The sequence below is a fragment of the Malaclemys terrapin genome, chromosome 12 (assembly GCF_027887155.1).
Source record: "Malaclemys terrapin pileata isolate rMalTer1 chromosome 12, rMalTer1.hap1, whole genome shotgun sequence".
Lineage (NCBI taxonomy): Eukaryota > Metazoa > Chordata > Testudines > Emydidae > Malaclemys > Malaclemys terrapin.
This window is the reverse complement of record NC_071516.1, coordinates 11432360-11448168: the sequence shown is the minus strand read 5'-3', so window position 1 is coordinate 11448168 and position 15809 is coordinate 11432360. Positions and strand designations below refer to the sequence as shown.

The window sequence follows — 15809 nt, the reverse complement described above, 5'->3', positions numbered from 1 at the left end:
GGGGTTTCGTTTTTGTTCAGAGGGTGAATCATTTTCTTTCCATCCCATGGCACAGATAAATGCGAATTTTACTCATTTATGTTTTTTCTGCTGGCATACTTCCTGGTGTTCATCCAGGAGTAAAGTTCTTGCACTCTATTTGTGTGCTCCTTAACCCCACCACTTCTTTATGCTGCAGATGGTGGTCCACCTACCTTCCAAGAGGGCAGTTGGTATTAATTAATCTCACATTACTCTAATTATTTACAGCATTCCTAAGAATCACTTTCCATGGAAAACAGAGATGGACTTAATGATTTGTCAGAAATGTTGATTCCTATGAAGAGTAGTTATCGCATATAGGTTTGGATGAGGACACCCTAAGGGAGGAAGGAATACAGAAGCTCAATGTCCTTTGACGGTTAGAGTGCCCTGTTTTAAATGTCTGTGTGTTGGAAGTAGAAATACCTGCAAGAGCTAAAAGAATGTAGGGAAGTAAATGAATGTTGTACCATACTGAAGCCAAAACCGCTCTAACCTACCTTAATGCTATTCTGAATAAAGTGAAAGAAACACAGTCTAGTCTATAGCCCTAGATGATTTTTCTCCCAATTATACCACTCATTTTCTTTAATCTCTAGGTTACCTCAGCAATGCAAAGCAGCCAGAATAGGGACTGAGGACCCGGTCCTTAAAGTCCAATGATTTAGTAAACAGAATTCTGATATACCAATGATGGTTTCCAGCTAATATTAATGGTATTATATTTAATATAAATACACAGGGTGACATTTTCAAAAGTGCCTAAATCTCTTAGGACCCTAAATCCTGTAGATTGAGGGAATTTAAGAGCCTATGTTATTTTGGTACTTCTAAAAATTTTATCCATCATCCCTTTTATTTACTATGGGCCTGATTCTGCTTCTCTTCCATATACCACATAGGAAACTTCTTCCTCAAGTAGTCTCACTGAACTCAATGGGACAATTAAGGCAATGTGGTCTGGTGGACAAGGCACCAAGCTAAAAAGCAGGTGATCTGTTTTCTATTCCCTCCTCTCCCACTAACCCGCTTGTGTGGGCTTGAGCAGGTCACTCAACTCTCTGCCTTGGTTTCTGGGCATAATGCTCCTTACCCTCGGCTGTAAAGCATTTTGAGATCTACACGTGAAAATAGCCAAATATAATTACTTCTGGAGTACAATACTGTTCAATGTAAGTAAGCCTGTCAGAATTGGTCCCTATAATGATATACTTTATATAGCACCTTCCTTGCAAAGAGCATTAAGTGCTTTAAAATATTAATGACTAAGCATCAGAGCATCACTGCATGTTGAGTATCGTTAACCCCATTTTATAGACAGTGCAGGCTGAAGCACAGAGAACGGAGGTGACTTGCATGAGGTCACACAGTCACTGGTAGCAGGCAGGATTACAGCCCAGGTCTTCCTGACTCCTAGCCTCATGCTCAAAATACGAAATGTTAACCCAAATCACATTCTCTTGTTGCTTTAAATGAAGGTGAATCGGATCCCACTCCCTTGCAATGTTTCTTTGATTTTCTCCATCCCAAGGACCAAATCCTGCTCTAAGATGTGTGTGGACCCAATTTCTATTGACTTCAAAGAGAGCCCTGTGCATGTGTCTGAGGGCAACTTAGACCCTTACTACTTCAAATGTATTTTGTGATGTTGTACTCCAACCCCAGTACAACTTGAAACAAATTGGATGTTGTCCCAAGATACCACAGTGACTGGAACATGGGAACCAGATTCTGCCTGGCCCTTATGCAGGGACATAGTGAGCTGTGAGCAGAGAGTATAAGGAATTTTCTGCCCTTTGCGCAACTTGCATAAATATAAAGTCTAGACAGAATCACAGTCCCATGCTGGAACTGCTCCCCTCCCTGGGTATGGGAAAATGGCAGGGTCTCAGTTCACCTCTGCTCTGTGCATCGGTCAGAGGGCGGTGGGGAGGGGCCATGGAGGAGTAGCAAACTGTATCCCCTTGTGGGATGGATCAGTAGGCATGCCACGTCTATGTGCCCAGCAGCTGAGGGAGGAATTCTTGAACCAGAGTGGCCCCAGGTACTCTGTACTGCTCCTAACACAGGGGCGAGTGAATAGTGCACTAGCCTGAGATTCAGGCGAATTGGGTTCTAGTCCCAGCTGAGCCCCTAGCTAGCTGGTTGTGTCAGGAAGCAGGGATGGGCAAACGTTTTGGCCTGAAGGCCACATCTGGGTATGGAAATTATATGGCGGGCCATGAATGCTCATGAAATTGGGATGGAGGTGATGGCTCCAGCTAGAGGTGCGGGCTCTGGGGTGGGGCCAGAAATGAAGAGTTCAGGGTGTGGGAGGGGGCTCTGGGGTGCAGGCAGGGGGGTGGGGTGCGGGCGTGAGGGCTCTGGTGGGGGAGTGGGCTCTAGAGTGGGGCTGGGGATGAGGAGTTTGGGGTGCAGGAGGGTGCTCCAGGTTGGGACCGAGGGGTTCGGAGGGCAGGAGGGGGATTGGGGCAGGGGGTTGGGGCGCAGGGCGTCAAGGTGCAGACTCTGGGCGGCGCTTACCTCAAGCAGCTCCCAGAAGCAGCAGCATGTCCCCACTCCGGCTCCTATGCATGGCCAGGCGGCTCTGCGGACTGCCCTGTCCGCAGGCGCCACCCTGCTGCTCCCATTGGCCGCAGTTCCTGGCCAATGGGAGCTGCGGTGGTGGTGCTCGGGGCGGGGGCTACGTGCGGAGTCCCCTAGCTGCCCCTACGCATAGGAGCCAGAGGGGGGACATGTCACTGCTTCTGGGAGCTCCACGGAGTGGAGCAAGCCCCCACCCCACTCCCTGGCTGGAGCGCCAGAGTGGGGCAAGCCCCAGACCCCGCTCCCCGGCGGGAGCTCGAGGGTCGGATTAAAACGTCTGGAGGGCTGGATGTGGCTCCCCGGCCATAGTTTGCCCACCCCTGGCCGACAGCCTATAAGCCTGTCTCTTGGCAGCCTGTAAGTATAGCTGGCCTGTATTAGGCTGCCTGACAGTTGTTTAATGGCTGCTTAAGGAATTTGTTCATGGCTGTGATAGTCCCCTGCCTTGGACTCAGACTTGCCTTGCTCCAGGTAACCTGGCTCTGACCCTCAGCTCCAATTTCTGACTTTGGCTCTGACCCCTGCCTTCGAGTCTGGCTCCATTCCTGGCTACTAACTGCTGCTCTAGCTGTGAGGTCTGACTGCCCATGTCCGTGTCTCCAACAGGTTGGCCTCGTGTAAGTCACCTTCCTATGCCTCCACTTCCCCATCTGTAAAATGGAAATAATGATGCTTACCTCCTTTGTGAAGTGTTTTGAGATCTACTGATGAAAAGTACTGTTTAGGAGGTAGGTATAATTATTATTACAGGACACAATCAACATCCTGGGTGATTATTTTTGTTTTTGGGTTTTTTAACAGTATTTCACACTTATGCACTGTCAAACTGCTCTCTGGAAAAACAGCTGTTAACATATCGTAGTAGGAGTTTAGCAATGTCTTGCCTCTTGTCCCAGATCTCTTTAATGTGCGTAGGAAGTGAATATGATATATTAGTACTCCCTTTAAGGAGTTTTTCAAAGAAATTAAGCACAGAGTTGCACATCTGAGCACACATACTGACTGCAAGGACCTAGGCGGTTAGCCAGTACGTGTGCACAACCATGACATTAACATGGAGAACTGAGGTAGAACTCTTTGGAAACCTGTCAGTGCATTTTGTGTAAACTGCGATTAAACCTCTGCTTTTGTGGCCAAATTCCATCCCACTGTGTAAATGCCCCTATGATATTCATGCCCATATGTAATAAAAGATACTTTGATCATCTGGTATTATTCAGACCTGTGTGACTTTCAGAATTAATCAATATCTTTGTAATACACCTAACTGTGAAATAGAAAACTAAGACCCTATCATGCTGCCACTGAATTCAGTAAAAGTTTTGCCATCTGAATAGGCCGGTGGCCAATAAACAGTCCAGAAATGCTGATCAGTATAGTGAGAAGACACAGTGATTGAGGAAGTTTAATGAATTCAGTTATACAGTAACTATAGGCATGGATGGTAGCCAGGAGTAGACCAATATATACACATTTTCATTTCAAGCTGCTCTTATATCTCCTTTTCTTACCAGATACCTGTATCTAACTCCACCTGCTGTTTTAGTATGGTGCTGTCATGTTTGTTCTAGGAATTTAAAGACTGGGTGTGGGCAGAGGGCAAGGAGTGGCTAGTGTGTCTGAGTTTTAAATAGCCAGCTAACACCTTTACCGATAGTTTGGGAGGGTTTGGTTTTTCATAAGGCTCGTTGCAGTAAGAATGGGTGTTGCATGCCGGGTAAAATGCCATTCAAGCCAGTTGTTAAACACACTTGGGAAGAACTCATCTTTGGAAAGGTTTCCAAATTTGAATTGCAGCCAACCCAGCTAATCCTAACATTTCAAAGTCTCATTGTTGTGCATCACACAAAGCTGATAATATTTGTCCTTCTGAAGCCCTGGGGGATCTGATTCTTTAGCTGAATGCTGCCTTCTGTTCTGTCCTTTTAGTTTGCCCTCCCCCTCCCCCCCCCCCCATGGCCAGTCAAGGGCTCTTGTTCCTTTTTCAGGCAGCGGCAGCGCACTGACTTTTGTAACATAGTGTGCCTCAAAGAATCATCTCAGCTCTAAATATAACCTTACTCTTGTTCTAGTGCCTCTCCAAAAGCCACAGATGGGGTTGGGGTGGGGGGAAAGAACTATTAATAATACTCCTCAAATCCACTTGCCTGGCCTTTATATTCCCTCAGCAGCTTACATTTCTTTCACTTGAGTATACGAATGAGACAGACAGAAGTTCAGTCCCGGGGGAAAGACATCACAATGAGGGACACAGAAAACTAGTGGTGCAAACACCTCAGTAGGACGTGGGGTTGATTCACTTCTGCAGCACAGAATAACTGTTTCTACAATTTTGGGGTCATGGCCGCATAGCTGTGGTGAATTTTTCTGCTGTGCAGTAGTTTGTATAGCTATCTAATCTCTCTCTGGTATTTACAAGGCACCAAATACGGTAATATCCAGGCACCAGAGCACTGAATGGGCATCTAGAGCATTGTTTAGGTACATTATAATAAACAGGAGGAAACAAATAGCAGAGTTAGATTCTGCCCCTCACCTGCTGATGATGAGTGGTACCTTACTCTGGGAGTAGTCCCATTGACTGCCGTGGGACTACTCATGGAGTAAAGTACTACTCAGAGTGAGTAAAGGTGGGATCATCTGGCCTTAAATTATCTACTGTAACAAAAGCGAGAAAACGTTGTCGGATGGAGGTAAACTTCAGTTTGAAATGAGCAACATCCCCAAGACATGGGTGTGGCCTGCTCTGGAGTTCCAGAAACCCACACTTGTGGGTTAGTTGCAAATTTACCTTTGTCCTATTCATCATAATGCCAGCTCCCAGAGAAGTCAGTTCGTAAAGGGACACTGGAAGCAAGTATAGATAACCCCCAAATTTTCTTTTTTTTTAATGAAAACTAACTTCAGACAGGGCTATGCATCTGGTTCTGCAGGGACTCAAGAAAGCCTGAGAGAGAGAGTGCGGGTTTTGCAAGTTTGTGTCTTCTCATAGTATTTCCATTCCTGGATAGTGAAACTATCATGAAGACCAGCTCTCTCATTACTTAGGCCCAGAAATGCATCCCTCAGGAATTCATAAAAGCACATTAAACTATTAACCCAGAGGTGAAAGTAAGCGGGTACAGTAGGGCGTACTGGCAAGAGCCGGTACACAGCCGACCATGCCGGCAATTTAAAAGGGCCCTGGACTCCCAGCAGCAGCTGGAGCCCCTGGCCCTTTAAATCACCACCAGAGCCCCGCTGCCGGAGCCCTAGGGTAGTGGCAGTGGCCAGAGCCCTGGGCCCTTTAAATCACCGCCAGAGCCCCAGGGCTCCCGGCTGCCACCACAGCTACCACTACCATGGGGCTCCAGCGGTGATTTAAAGGGCCCAGGGCTGGGGCTCCCTGCCACCGCTACTGCAGCCAGAGCCCCGGGCTCTTTAAATTGCTGCCGGAGTTCTGGGGTAGCGGCAGCAATTTAAGGGGCTCAGGAATTTAAAGGCCCCACCCCTTCCACCTGAGGTCCCCCTCCATTGTTCAGGACCCCAGTCCTGTGTATCGGTAAGTCCCTTAAGTTACTTTCACCCCTGTATAAACCTAAATAAGAACAACATGAAAACAAACACTGAAACCGGCACGTGCACTTAATATCTGTAGAAATGTTTCTGTGGGTTTTTTTTTAAAGGGACTCCACCTACTTGAAATCTAGTTCAGTTTTTTAAAAAACAGTTAAAGTTTGTTTCAGGTATTACACTGGCCTTGGCTCCCCCGGCCTATTTTTATGGTTTTACCATCACATTTTCTTATTTCCTAAGCGTTAAACTGTAACCTAGCCTTATATGGCTGTATAGAGGGGAAGAGAGCATAAGACAATGCTGCTGAGTCCCCCCCACAGGCACATACCCTGCATGATCATGGAGGGCTTGCACAGATAGGAAGCCCAAACACCGAGATAAGAGCTGATTCCATGGAGTCATAGTTCCCCACAGCACACAAGTGGACAGGAAGGGACCAGAGATGCATAGGGAAGAGCAGGGATCTGGTTGACTCTTGGCTTTGCCCACCACACCTGTGCCAAATGGCTGAGCTAACAGCACAGAGGAGGGAATGTGCTGTGTATAGCAATGGGCTGATGGAACATGCTGTTCCCCCTACTTGTGCATCAGAGGATCTCCTGGGGAATTAGAACTCTGAGGGGTACCTCTGAGTCATAATTTTTTTTTCCTCTCTTTCTGTGGCAGTGCAATCGCATGACATGTCTTTTAAAAGCAAAGCGTCAATCTAGCCCTAACTGCTTTTCTCTCCCCTGAAGTTCCCTTCAAAGGCCCTGGGCTGGATCTCCCGTTATACACACGAGTGCATAAAGTTACTCAGATGCAGAATCAGGGAAAACAGCCCTTGGATTAAAATGTTTTTGTTTTAAGAATTGCTTTGCATTGTTCACATTGCAGCAATCTTGCTATTATTATTTTCTTTGTTTTGTACAGTGCCTAGCGCATGGATGCTGCCGGAAATAATGTATGGAGCATCAAGAGAAACAGAAAGTGAAAATGACTAGTCTCTTTCCAGTCTAAGGGTCTGATCCTCCAAATACTGAGCGGCATTGTCATTATCCTTTTCCCAGCAGTCAATGTCAGCTCTCCTTTGAATGAATCTTCTCTATGACAAGTTTTTTTTCCACAATTAACTGCTCAATTTCTTTCTCCTCTGTCGAAATCAGCTCAGCAGCGCAGTGGCTGGCTTCCAAAGCCATCGAGGTGCATGATCGCTAATGCATGTGTAGCAACCTCTGTATATTAATGAATGTCTGGACCGTGGCACACAGCTGTGTTCCTTCTGTGCTGGCTGACAGCAGTTTGAAAATGGCCCTGATTCACAAAAGGTGGATAAATCATGGGATGCCAGCAGAGGATTCATAGGAATTTGCTACTGTGACCCCAAGTCCCTGAATTCGCAGGTGGTAGCTGTACCACAATGCACGGTGAGAAAAATCCCAACATGCATGGAGCTCACCAGCAGGACAAGGCACCAGTGGAGACCTAGTCAGAATTCTGAGCACTTATTTTGGAAAAAACTCAGTACCATGTGTATATACTGATTCAGAGGGAAGTAGGTAACAGCCAGACATGTGGATGCAATTATTTCAGAATAACTATTCCAAAACTGTTTGTGCATGCAAACCTAATCTGGGGTGGGGCGGGGGGGCGGGAAGGGAAATCACTCATGTTGACAAGCCCTGACATAGGAGAGTAACTGGAAGAAGTATGTCTCCCTAATGCCCAATTCTTACTCATTCAAAGCCATCCCACTGACCTCAATGAGATGAATAACATGAGTAGGAATTACAGTATTGGGCCATATAATATAAAACTTTTTGGGGTGGGGACCATCCCTCTGTTGTATGTTTGTGTAGTGCCTAGCATAATGAGACTAGGCCCCTCCAGATGTAACCACAATGCAAATAACTAATAATAATCAAAGAGTAAAGAAACAGCAAAAAAATGCAACAAATTTGATTTTTAAAATTCTTGTCACTAAAAAACAGACCAGATCCTGAACTGCAAATGTACATGGATAGGGTTACCATATTTTGAGCCTCCTAAAGGAGGACACTCCACGGGGCCCCGCCCCCGCCCCCAGCCCTGCCCCAACTCCGCCCCTTCCCCAAAGTCCCCTCCCCAACTCCGCCCCCTCCCCTGCTTTCCGCGAATATTTGATTCGCGGGAAGCCTGAAGCAGGTAAGGGGGGGGAGGAGGTGCGTCTCCAGCATGGGTCGGCCCGCCCAGCACTGCCGGCCCCCGAGCCGCCAGCCCCCGACCCGGCCCGGCCGACCGCCAGCCCCCAAGCCGGCCGACCGCTGGCCCGCATGTCCCGATTTTCCCGGACATGTCCGGCTTTTTGGGATTTCCCCCTGGACGGGGATTTGGAGCCCAAAAAGCCGGACATGTCCGGGAAAATCTGGACGTATGGTAACCCTATACATGGATTTACACCAGTTGAGGAGTGGGCATAGGATTTATTGTTGATACATTTGGGGGTTTTGGGACAGTACATGGCTAGAAAAGGGGTACACAGGATGAGAAAGCTACCAATCTATGTAATCTTCCACTGAAAAGTGATAGTACCCATAAATATCTATCTTTCTCCCTAATATGCATTGAAGACAGGGATCTATTTGTCCTCAAATAATTCTTGCCTTTATATTATCCAATAAGTGAACTGCTACAGATGCAAAAAATTATCACTCATCAAAAGCCAAGGCTGATTAGAAGACAGAGATTCAACTGTCCATTCGTTTAGGATTTTTTTCCCCCCCTGAGCCAGCACAATAAAATAATACACACTTCTGGGTAGACTTGTACTGGTCTGTTCTGATAACCACAACTCCTTTCTTGGGCTATTTAAAAATACTCGATTTTAATCTGACAGTGTCCCTTTAAAGTAGGAAGGGTTCTGAAGTGCCTGAGTTGGATGAAGCTTTCTCAGTTAAAAATGATTTTGCTTCCTGTGTTTCCATGAGGTATTTACAAATCTTAGCCATCGTATTTATTTTAAATCTCCCTCAGTAGGATTGTCCAGCTTCGAACAGCCCTTGGAGTCAATTCCCAAGCAACCTCAAAGCCAAGAGTGGCCGATGTTTAGCTAATGGAGGAGGAGGTGAAGGAGACAGTGGGACACTTCTTACACAACCCAGCACCACCCACAGCAGGCAAAGCCATTGTAAAAAAAAAAAAAAAAAAGGACAGTATCTTCTCCGCCTGGGTTTTCTGGAGAATACGGTAACCCTGTCTGGATCACGTGTATATTTCCCCTTATGAGTGTGGACAGGAAAAAAAAAATGAACCAAAAGGGGGAGGGAAAAATGTGCTCCTGAGTCCAGGGGAAGCAGTTCCACCTTAAGAGGCCAGAGGGAGAATCCCGAGGCGCCCAGCTGGAGAACATGCCTGGGGCTTGTTAAAGGGCAAGAGACCGGGACCCTCCAGCTCGGCACCATGGGGATGTGTTACAGCCTGCGAGCCAGGCTGATCGGAGCCCACCCCTCCATCGCCTACGGCGGGGATGGGGAGCCGCACGCTGGGCAGCTGGAGCACGCGGACCCCCAGCTGCTCCACCGGCTCCGGGAAGAGCTGGTCGCCAAGGAGAAGGCGGACAAGAAAAGGAGCAAGAGCATCGACAAGACGCTGAAAGCCGAGAAGCGGGAGTACAAGCAGACCCACCGGCTGCTCTTGCTGGGTGAGCGAGCGAGCGAGCGAGAGCTGCGTGGGTTCGGGGCTGGTGAAGGGAGTTCGCGCTGCCAGAGACCCCTGACTTCGTGGGCAGGTCCCTGGGCAAGCGGCGTGTGTATCCAGCCCCCCCGGGGGGGTGCAGCCCAGCGTGTGCTAGCGGCGAATGGGGGCTTGCAAGTCACTTGCAGCTTCTGTTGTCCTCCTTTAAACACTGTTGTTGTTTAGATGCGCTGGGGGGGAGGTGGCTGGCTGGCTGTCTCTTGTTGGCGGCTGCCTGTGTCTGGTTTGAAACGCTCAGACTTTACTTACTGACTGGAAAGCGTCTTGGAGATCAGGACGCTTCTCTCCGTGGCTTGGAGTTGGAGCCATGTAGTGGGGTTCATTATTTCAAGGGTATCCAGATGATCTGTAAGGGGAACAAGCAGTCTAGCAGCTGGACCCACCAAGTGGTTTGACAGGTTAAAGTTGATGATGAATCAGGTATTCAGAGAGTTGATTTGGGCTGTAGTTCACGAAAGCTTATGCCTTAATAAATTTGTTAGTCTCTAAGGCCTGGTCTACACTACGGGTTTAGGTCGACTTTAGCAGCGTTAAACCGAATTAAGCCTGGACACGTCCACACAACGAGGCCCTTTCTTTCGAATTAAAGGGCCCTTTAAACCGGTTTCTTTACACCACCTCCGACGAGGGGATTAGCGATAAAACCAGCCTTTGCGGGTCGGAATTGGGGTAGTGTGGACGGAATTCGATGTTATTGGCCTCCGGGAGCTATCCCACAGTGCTTCATTGTGACCGCTCTGGACAGCGCTCTCAACTCAGATGCACTGACCAGGTAGACAGGAAAAGACCCGCGAAGGTTTGAATTTCATTTCCTGTTTGCCCAGCGTGGAGAGCACAGGTGACCACGCAGAGCTCATCAGCACAGGTAACCGTCATGGAGTCCTCCCAGGATCGCAAAAGAGCTCCAGCATGGACCGAACGGGAGGTACGAGATCTGCTCGCCATATGGGGAGATGAAGCAGTGATAGCTGAACTCCGTAGCAGTAAAAGAAATGGAAAAGTATTAGAAAAGATCTCCAAGGCCATGAAGGACCGAGGCCATAACAGGGACACACAGCAGTGCCGCGTGAAAATTAAGGAGCTAAGGCAAGCCTACCACAAAGCCAGAGAAGCAAACGGAAGGTCCGGGGCAGAGCCGCAAACTTGCCGCTACTACGCGGAGCTGCATGCGATCCTAGGGGGTGCAGCCACCACTACCCCAACCGTGTGCTATGACTCTCTCACTGGAGAAACACACAGGGAAGACGGTTCGGGGAACGAGGAAGATGACGATGGAGGTACTGTAGGTAGCTCACAGCAGCAAGGAAGCGGAGAAACCGGTTTCCCCAACAGCCAGGATATGTTTGTGACCCTGGACCTGGAACCAGTAACCCCCGAACTCACCCAAGACCCTCAGGGCACACAGGAGACCTCTGGTGAGTGTAACTTTGTAAATATTTGTAAACATTACAAAAAAAAAGCAAGCAAGTCTGTTAACGTGTATGGGGATGGGGCGGAAATCCTCCAGGGACATCTCCAGAAAGCTCTCCTGGTTGAAATGGGGTGATTTTATTAAGGGGGACATTCAGAGGCGCCCGTTCCTGCTCTTCTGACCAGAAATGTTCCCCGCTGTTAACCACGCGGTGGGGGGGAGGGGTGAAGTGATCATCCCAGAGAATCGTGTGTGTGTGTGTGGGGGGGGGGTGGTTTACTTGTGTTTGTGCCGCATGTTAACCGGGAAACCGCAGCCCCCTCCTTTTACATTGAAACCCCATTTTAAATGGACAACCCAATTCATCCTTGATATGGGAAATGCGCTGCTGTTTGCAACCTTTCCCGCATGTTAAGAAGGTTAAAAAAGCCAAAACACTGTGGCCTACGATGGCTGCCTGCAAGCCGAAATATGCGACCTTGTAATGAAAGAGTGTACCCATTGTTCCCTAAAATGTGTCCTTTTTAACCACCTCTCCCTTCTCCTCCACCAGCTGCAAATGTTTCTCCTTCGCAGAGGCTCGTGAACATTAGAAAGAGAAAACGTAAGACGAGGGACGAGATGTTCACGGAGCTGCAGATGTCCGCCCAGGCTGATAGAGCACAGCAGAATGCGTGGAGGCAGTCAATGACGGAGATGAGAAAAGCCCAATATGAACGAGAGGAGAGGTGGCGGGCTGAATCGCGGGAAGAACAGAGCAAGTGGCGGGCTGAAGACGATAGGTGGCGTCAGCTTGCAGACAGACGGCAAGAGGCAATGCTCCGTCTGCTGGAGCATCAAAGTGATATGCTCGAGCGTATGATTGAGTTGCAGGAAAGGCAGCAGGAGCAGAGACCGCCGCTACAGCCCCTGTGTAACCAACAGCCCTCCTCCCCAAGTTCCATAGCCTCCTCACCCAGACGCCCAAGAACACGGTGGGGGGGCCTCCGTCCACCCAGTCACTCCACCCCAGATGATCGCCAAAGCATCAGAAGGCTGGCCTTCAATAAGAGTTAAAGTTTTAAAATGCAGTGTGTCCTTTTCCATCCCTCCTCCCCCACCCATCCCAGGCTACCTTGGCAATTATCCCCCTACCTCTGTAAGGAACTAATAAAGAATGCATGAATGTGAAAAAACAATGACTTTATTGCCTCTGCAAGGGGGAGGGGAGGGTGGGGTGGGGTGGTTGGTTTACAGGGAAGTAGAGTGAACCGGGTCGGGGGGGGGGGGTTGGAGGGTTCATCAAGGAGAAACAAACAGAAGTTTCACACAGTAGCCTGGCCAGTCACAAAACTCGTTTTCAAAGCTTCTCTGATGCGCACCGCGCCCTGCTGTGCTCCTCTAACCGCCCTGGTGTCTGGCTGCGCGTAATCAGCGGCCAGGCGAGTTGCCTCAACCTCCCACCCCGCCATAAAGGTCTCCCCCTTACTCTCACAGATATTGTGGAGCGCACAGCAAGCAGCAATAACAATAGGGATATTCTTTTCGCTGAGGTCTGAGCGAGTCAGTAAGCTGCGCCAGCGCGCTTTTAAACGTCCAAATGCACATTCCACCACCATTCGGCACTTGCTCAGCCTGTAGTTGAACAGGTCCTGACTCCTGTCCAGGCTGCCTGTGTACGGCTTCATGAGCCATGGCATTAAGGGGTAGGCTGGGTCCCCAAGGATCACGATAGGCATTTCAACATCCCCAATGGTCACTTTCTGGTCCGGGAAGAAAGTCCCTTCCTCCAGCTTTCGAAACAGAGCAGAGTTCCTGAAGACGCGAGCATCATGTACCTTTCCCGGCCATCCCACGTTGATGTTGGTGAAACGTCCCTTGTGATCCACCAGGGCTTGCAGCAGCATTGAAAAGTACCCCTTGCGGTTTACGTAGTCGGTGGCTTGGTGCTCCGGTGACAAGATAGGGATATGGGTTCCGTCTATGGCCCCGCCACAGTTTGGGAATCCCATTTCAGCAAAACCATCCACTATTGACTGCACGTTGCCCAGAGTCACTACCCTTGCTATCACCAGGTCTTTCATTGCCCTGGCAAATTGGATCACAGCAGCCCCCACCGTAGATTTGCCCACTCCAAATTGATTCCCGACTGACCGGTAGCTGTCTGGCGTTGCAAGCTTCCACAGGGCTATCGCCACTCGCTTCTCAACTGTGAGGGCTGCTCTCATCTTGGTATTCTGGCGCTTCAGGGCAGGGGAAAGCAAGTCACAAAGTTCCATGAAAGTGGCCTTACGCATGCGAAAGTTTCGCAGCCACTGGGAATCGTCCCATACCTGCAGCACGATGCGATCCCACCAGTCTGTGCTTGTTTCCCGGGCCCAGAATCGGCGTTCCACGGTATCAACCTGCCCCAGTGACACCATGATTTCCACATTGCTGGGGCCTGTGCCTTGTGAGAGGTCTATGGCCATGTCAATTTCCTCATCACTCTCGTCGCCGTGCTGCAATCGCCTCCTCGCCTGGTCCGGGTTTCGCCTTGGCATGTTCTGGCTCTGCATATACTCCAGGACAATGCGCGTGGTGTTCATAGTGCTCATAATTGCCGCGGTGATCTGAGCGGGCTCCATGATCCCAGTGCTAGCTATGGCGCCTGGTCAGAAAAAAGGCGCGAAAGTAGTATCTGATGGACCAGGAGAAGGAGGGCGGGAGGGAGGGAGGGAGGGCCAAGTGACGACATGGCGTACAGGTACAGGAACAGGGAGAAACACAAACAACTGTCACACAGAATGGTCCCCCCAAAGATTAAACTGGAAACCCTGGGCTTAGCAGGCCGTTGATTTCACGGAGGAAGGGGAAGCAAATGAACACAGAATAAATCTATTTTTTACATCTTAAGGTGGCAGCCGACGCTGCAGCATGAGTGACAGCCATACCAGTATGATGATGATGGGTACCAATCATAATATACCATCATCTGCCAAAAGGCAAGGGGCTGCTGCTGTGTAGCAATGCAGCCCCATGTCTGCCAGCCCCACGTCCGCCAGCACCCAGCATCGCCCTCGGCCTCTTCTGGGTGCTTAGCAGACAATATTGGGCAATTGGCAGAAAATAGTACATTATGACTGGTAACCGTCATCATCGAGACAGTAGCATGTCTGCCCAGGTGGCCATGATTGACAGCCACTCCAGTACGACGACGACGGGTACCAGTCATAATATACCATCGCCTGGAAGGGGCTGGTGCAATGCAGCCCTACGGCTGCCAGCCCCACGGCTATCACTCATGCTACACCGTCTACTGCCAAAAGGCAGTTAGCAGCTGCTGCTGTGTAGCAATGCAGTCCCACGTCTGCCGGCACCCAGAGGACATATGGTGACGGTGAGCTCAGCTGTGCTGAGCGGGCTCCATGTTGTCTGCACAGGTAACCCAGGTAACCCAGGTAAAAAGGCGCGAATCTATTGTCTGCCGTTGCTGTGACGGGGGAGGGAGGGGCCTGACGACATGTACCCAGAACCGCCCGCGACACTGTTTTGCATCATCCGGGCATTGGGATCTCAACCCAGAATTCCAAGGGGCGGCGGAGACTGCGGGAACTGTGGGATAGCTGTGGGATAGCTACCCATAGTGCAATGCTCCGGAAGTCAACGCTAGCCTCGTACTGTGGACGCGGTCTGCCGACTAGAGCACCTAGAGCATTTTATTGTGTGGACATACACAATCGGCTGTATACAACCGATTTCAATAAAACCGGCTTCTATAAATTCGAACTAATTTCGTAGTGTAGACATACCGTAAGGTGCCACACGTACTCCTGTTCTTGATTCACAGAAGTGTTCTTCTATTGGCGCATTTATTGTAACAGTCAGGTTGTGTTATTCAAGGAGGGGCTAGATAGTACAGCTGCATTGTTGGGAAATCAAAAGGGTTAAGAGGTGATTTTAAAAAGGGAAATAAACAATTACATGTAGAGGCTGGATTTTTCTGGTTATTCCAAGCAGGTTTAGAAGTTCCTGTGAAGTGTTCAGAGTTTGAGTCTTTGCTTCATGGCTTGTCATCTTAAATTACAATTAAAGAACTGTTATTTTATCCTGTTTGATCTAATCCGTGGTATTTATGGAGAGGAGTCAATGTGGTATATCTAGGAGCTGATAAATGGGCGTTAGCAAAATTACCTTTATTTTTTAGCAAAACTGGGATATGATAGGTCTGTTTAAACCACTGGTGTATTTTTCCAGTGCTAAATATTTACTGTTTGCAAGAGCTATGTTCCATGTGATTCTTATCTGCTGTCAAGATTATATTAGCACCAGCATTTACCTTCAAAAATGTGTATTTTGAGAGGTAGTCAGGAGCACAGTGGAGAGAATAATCAGCTTCCCCAGGAAGAAAAGCAAGAATGGAAGGGACAGAAAACTTTGTTTCTTGTGTTTGTTTTGTTTTATAACACAAGTGTGTGTGTGTGTGTTTTATATACATGGAGCACTTGCTCATAAAACAGGGATCAAAAATCTTTGTAATGTGTAACTAATACATTGTGTCCTTCCT

General features: G+C 48.8%; 1 protein-coding gene across 1 annotated transcript in view; it reads left to right on the top strand.

Annotated features, from left to right (window-relative positions):
* The first annotated feature begins 9420 nt into the window (after positions 1-9420).
* Positions 9421-15809, top strand: part of GNAS (GNAS complex locus) — a 263534-nt gene continuing 257145 nt past the window's right edge. The window contains exon 1 of the mRNA XM_054045876.1: positions 9421-9820. Within this exon, the coding sequence (XP_053901851.1) occupies positions 9580-9820 (241 nt within the window). The 5' untranslated portion in view covers positions 9421-9579. The remainder of the gene's footprint in view (positions 9821-15809) is intronic.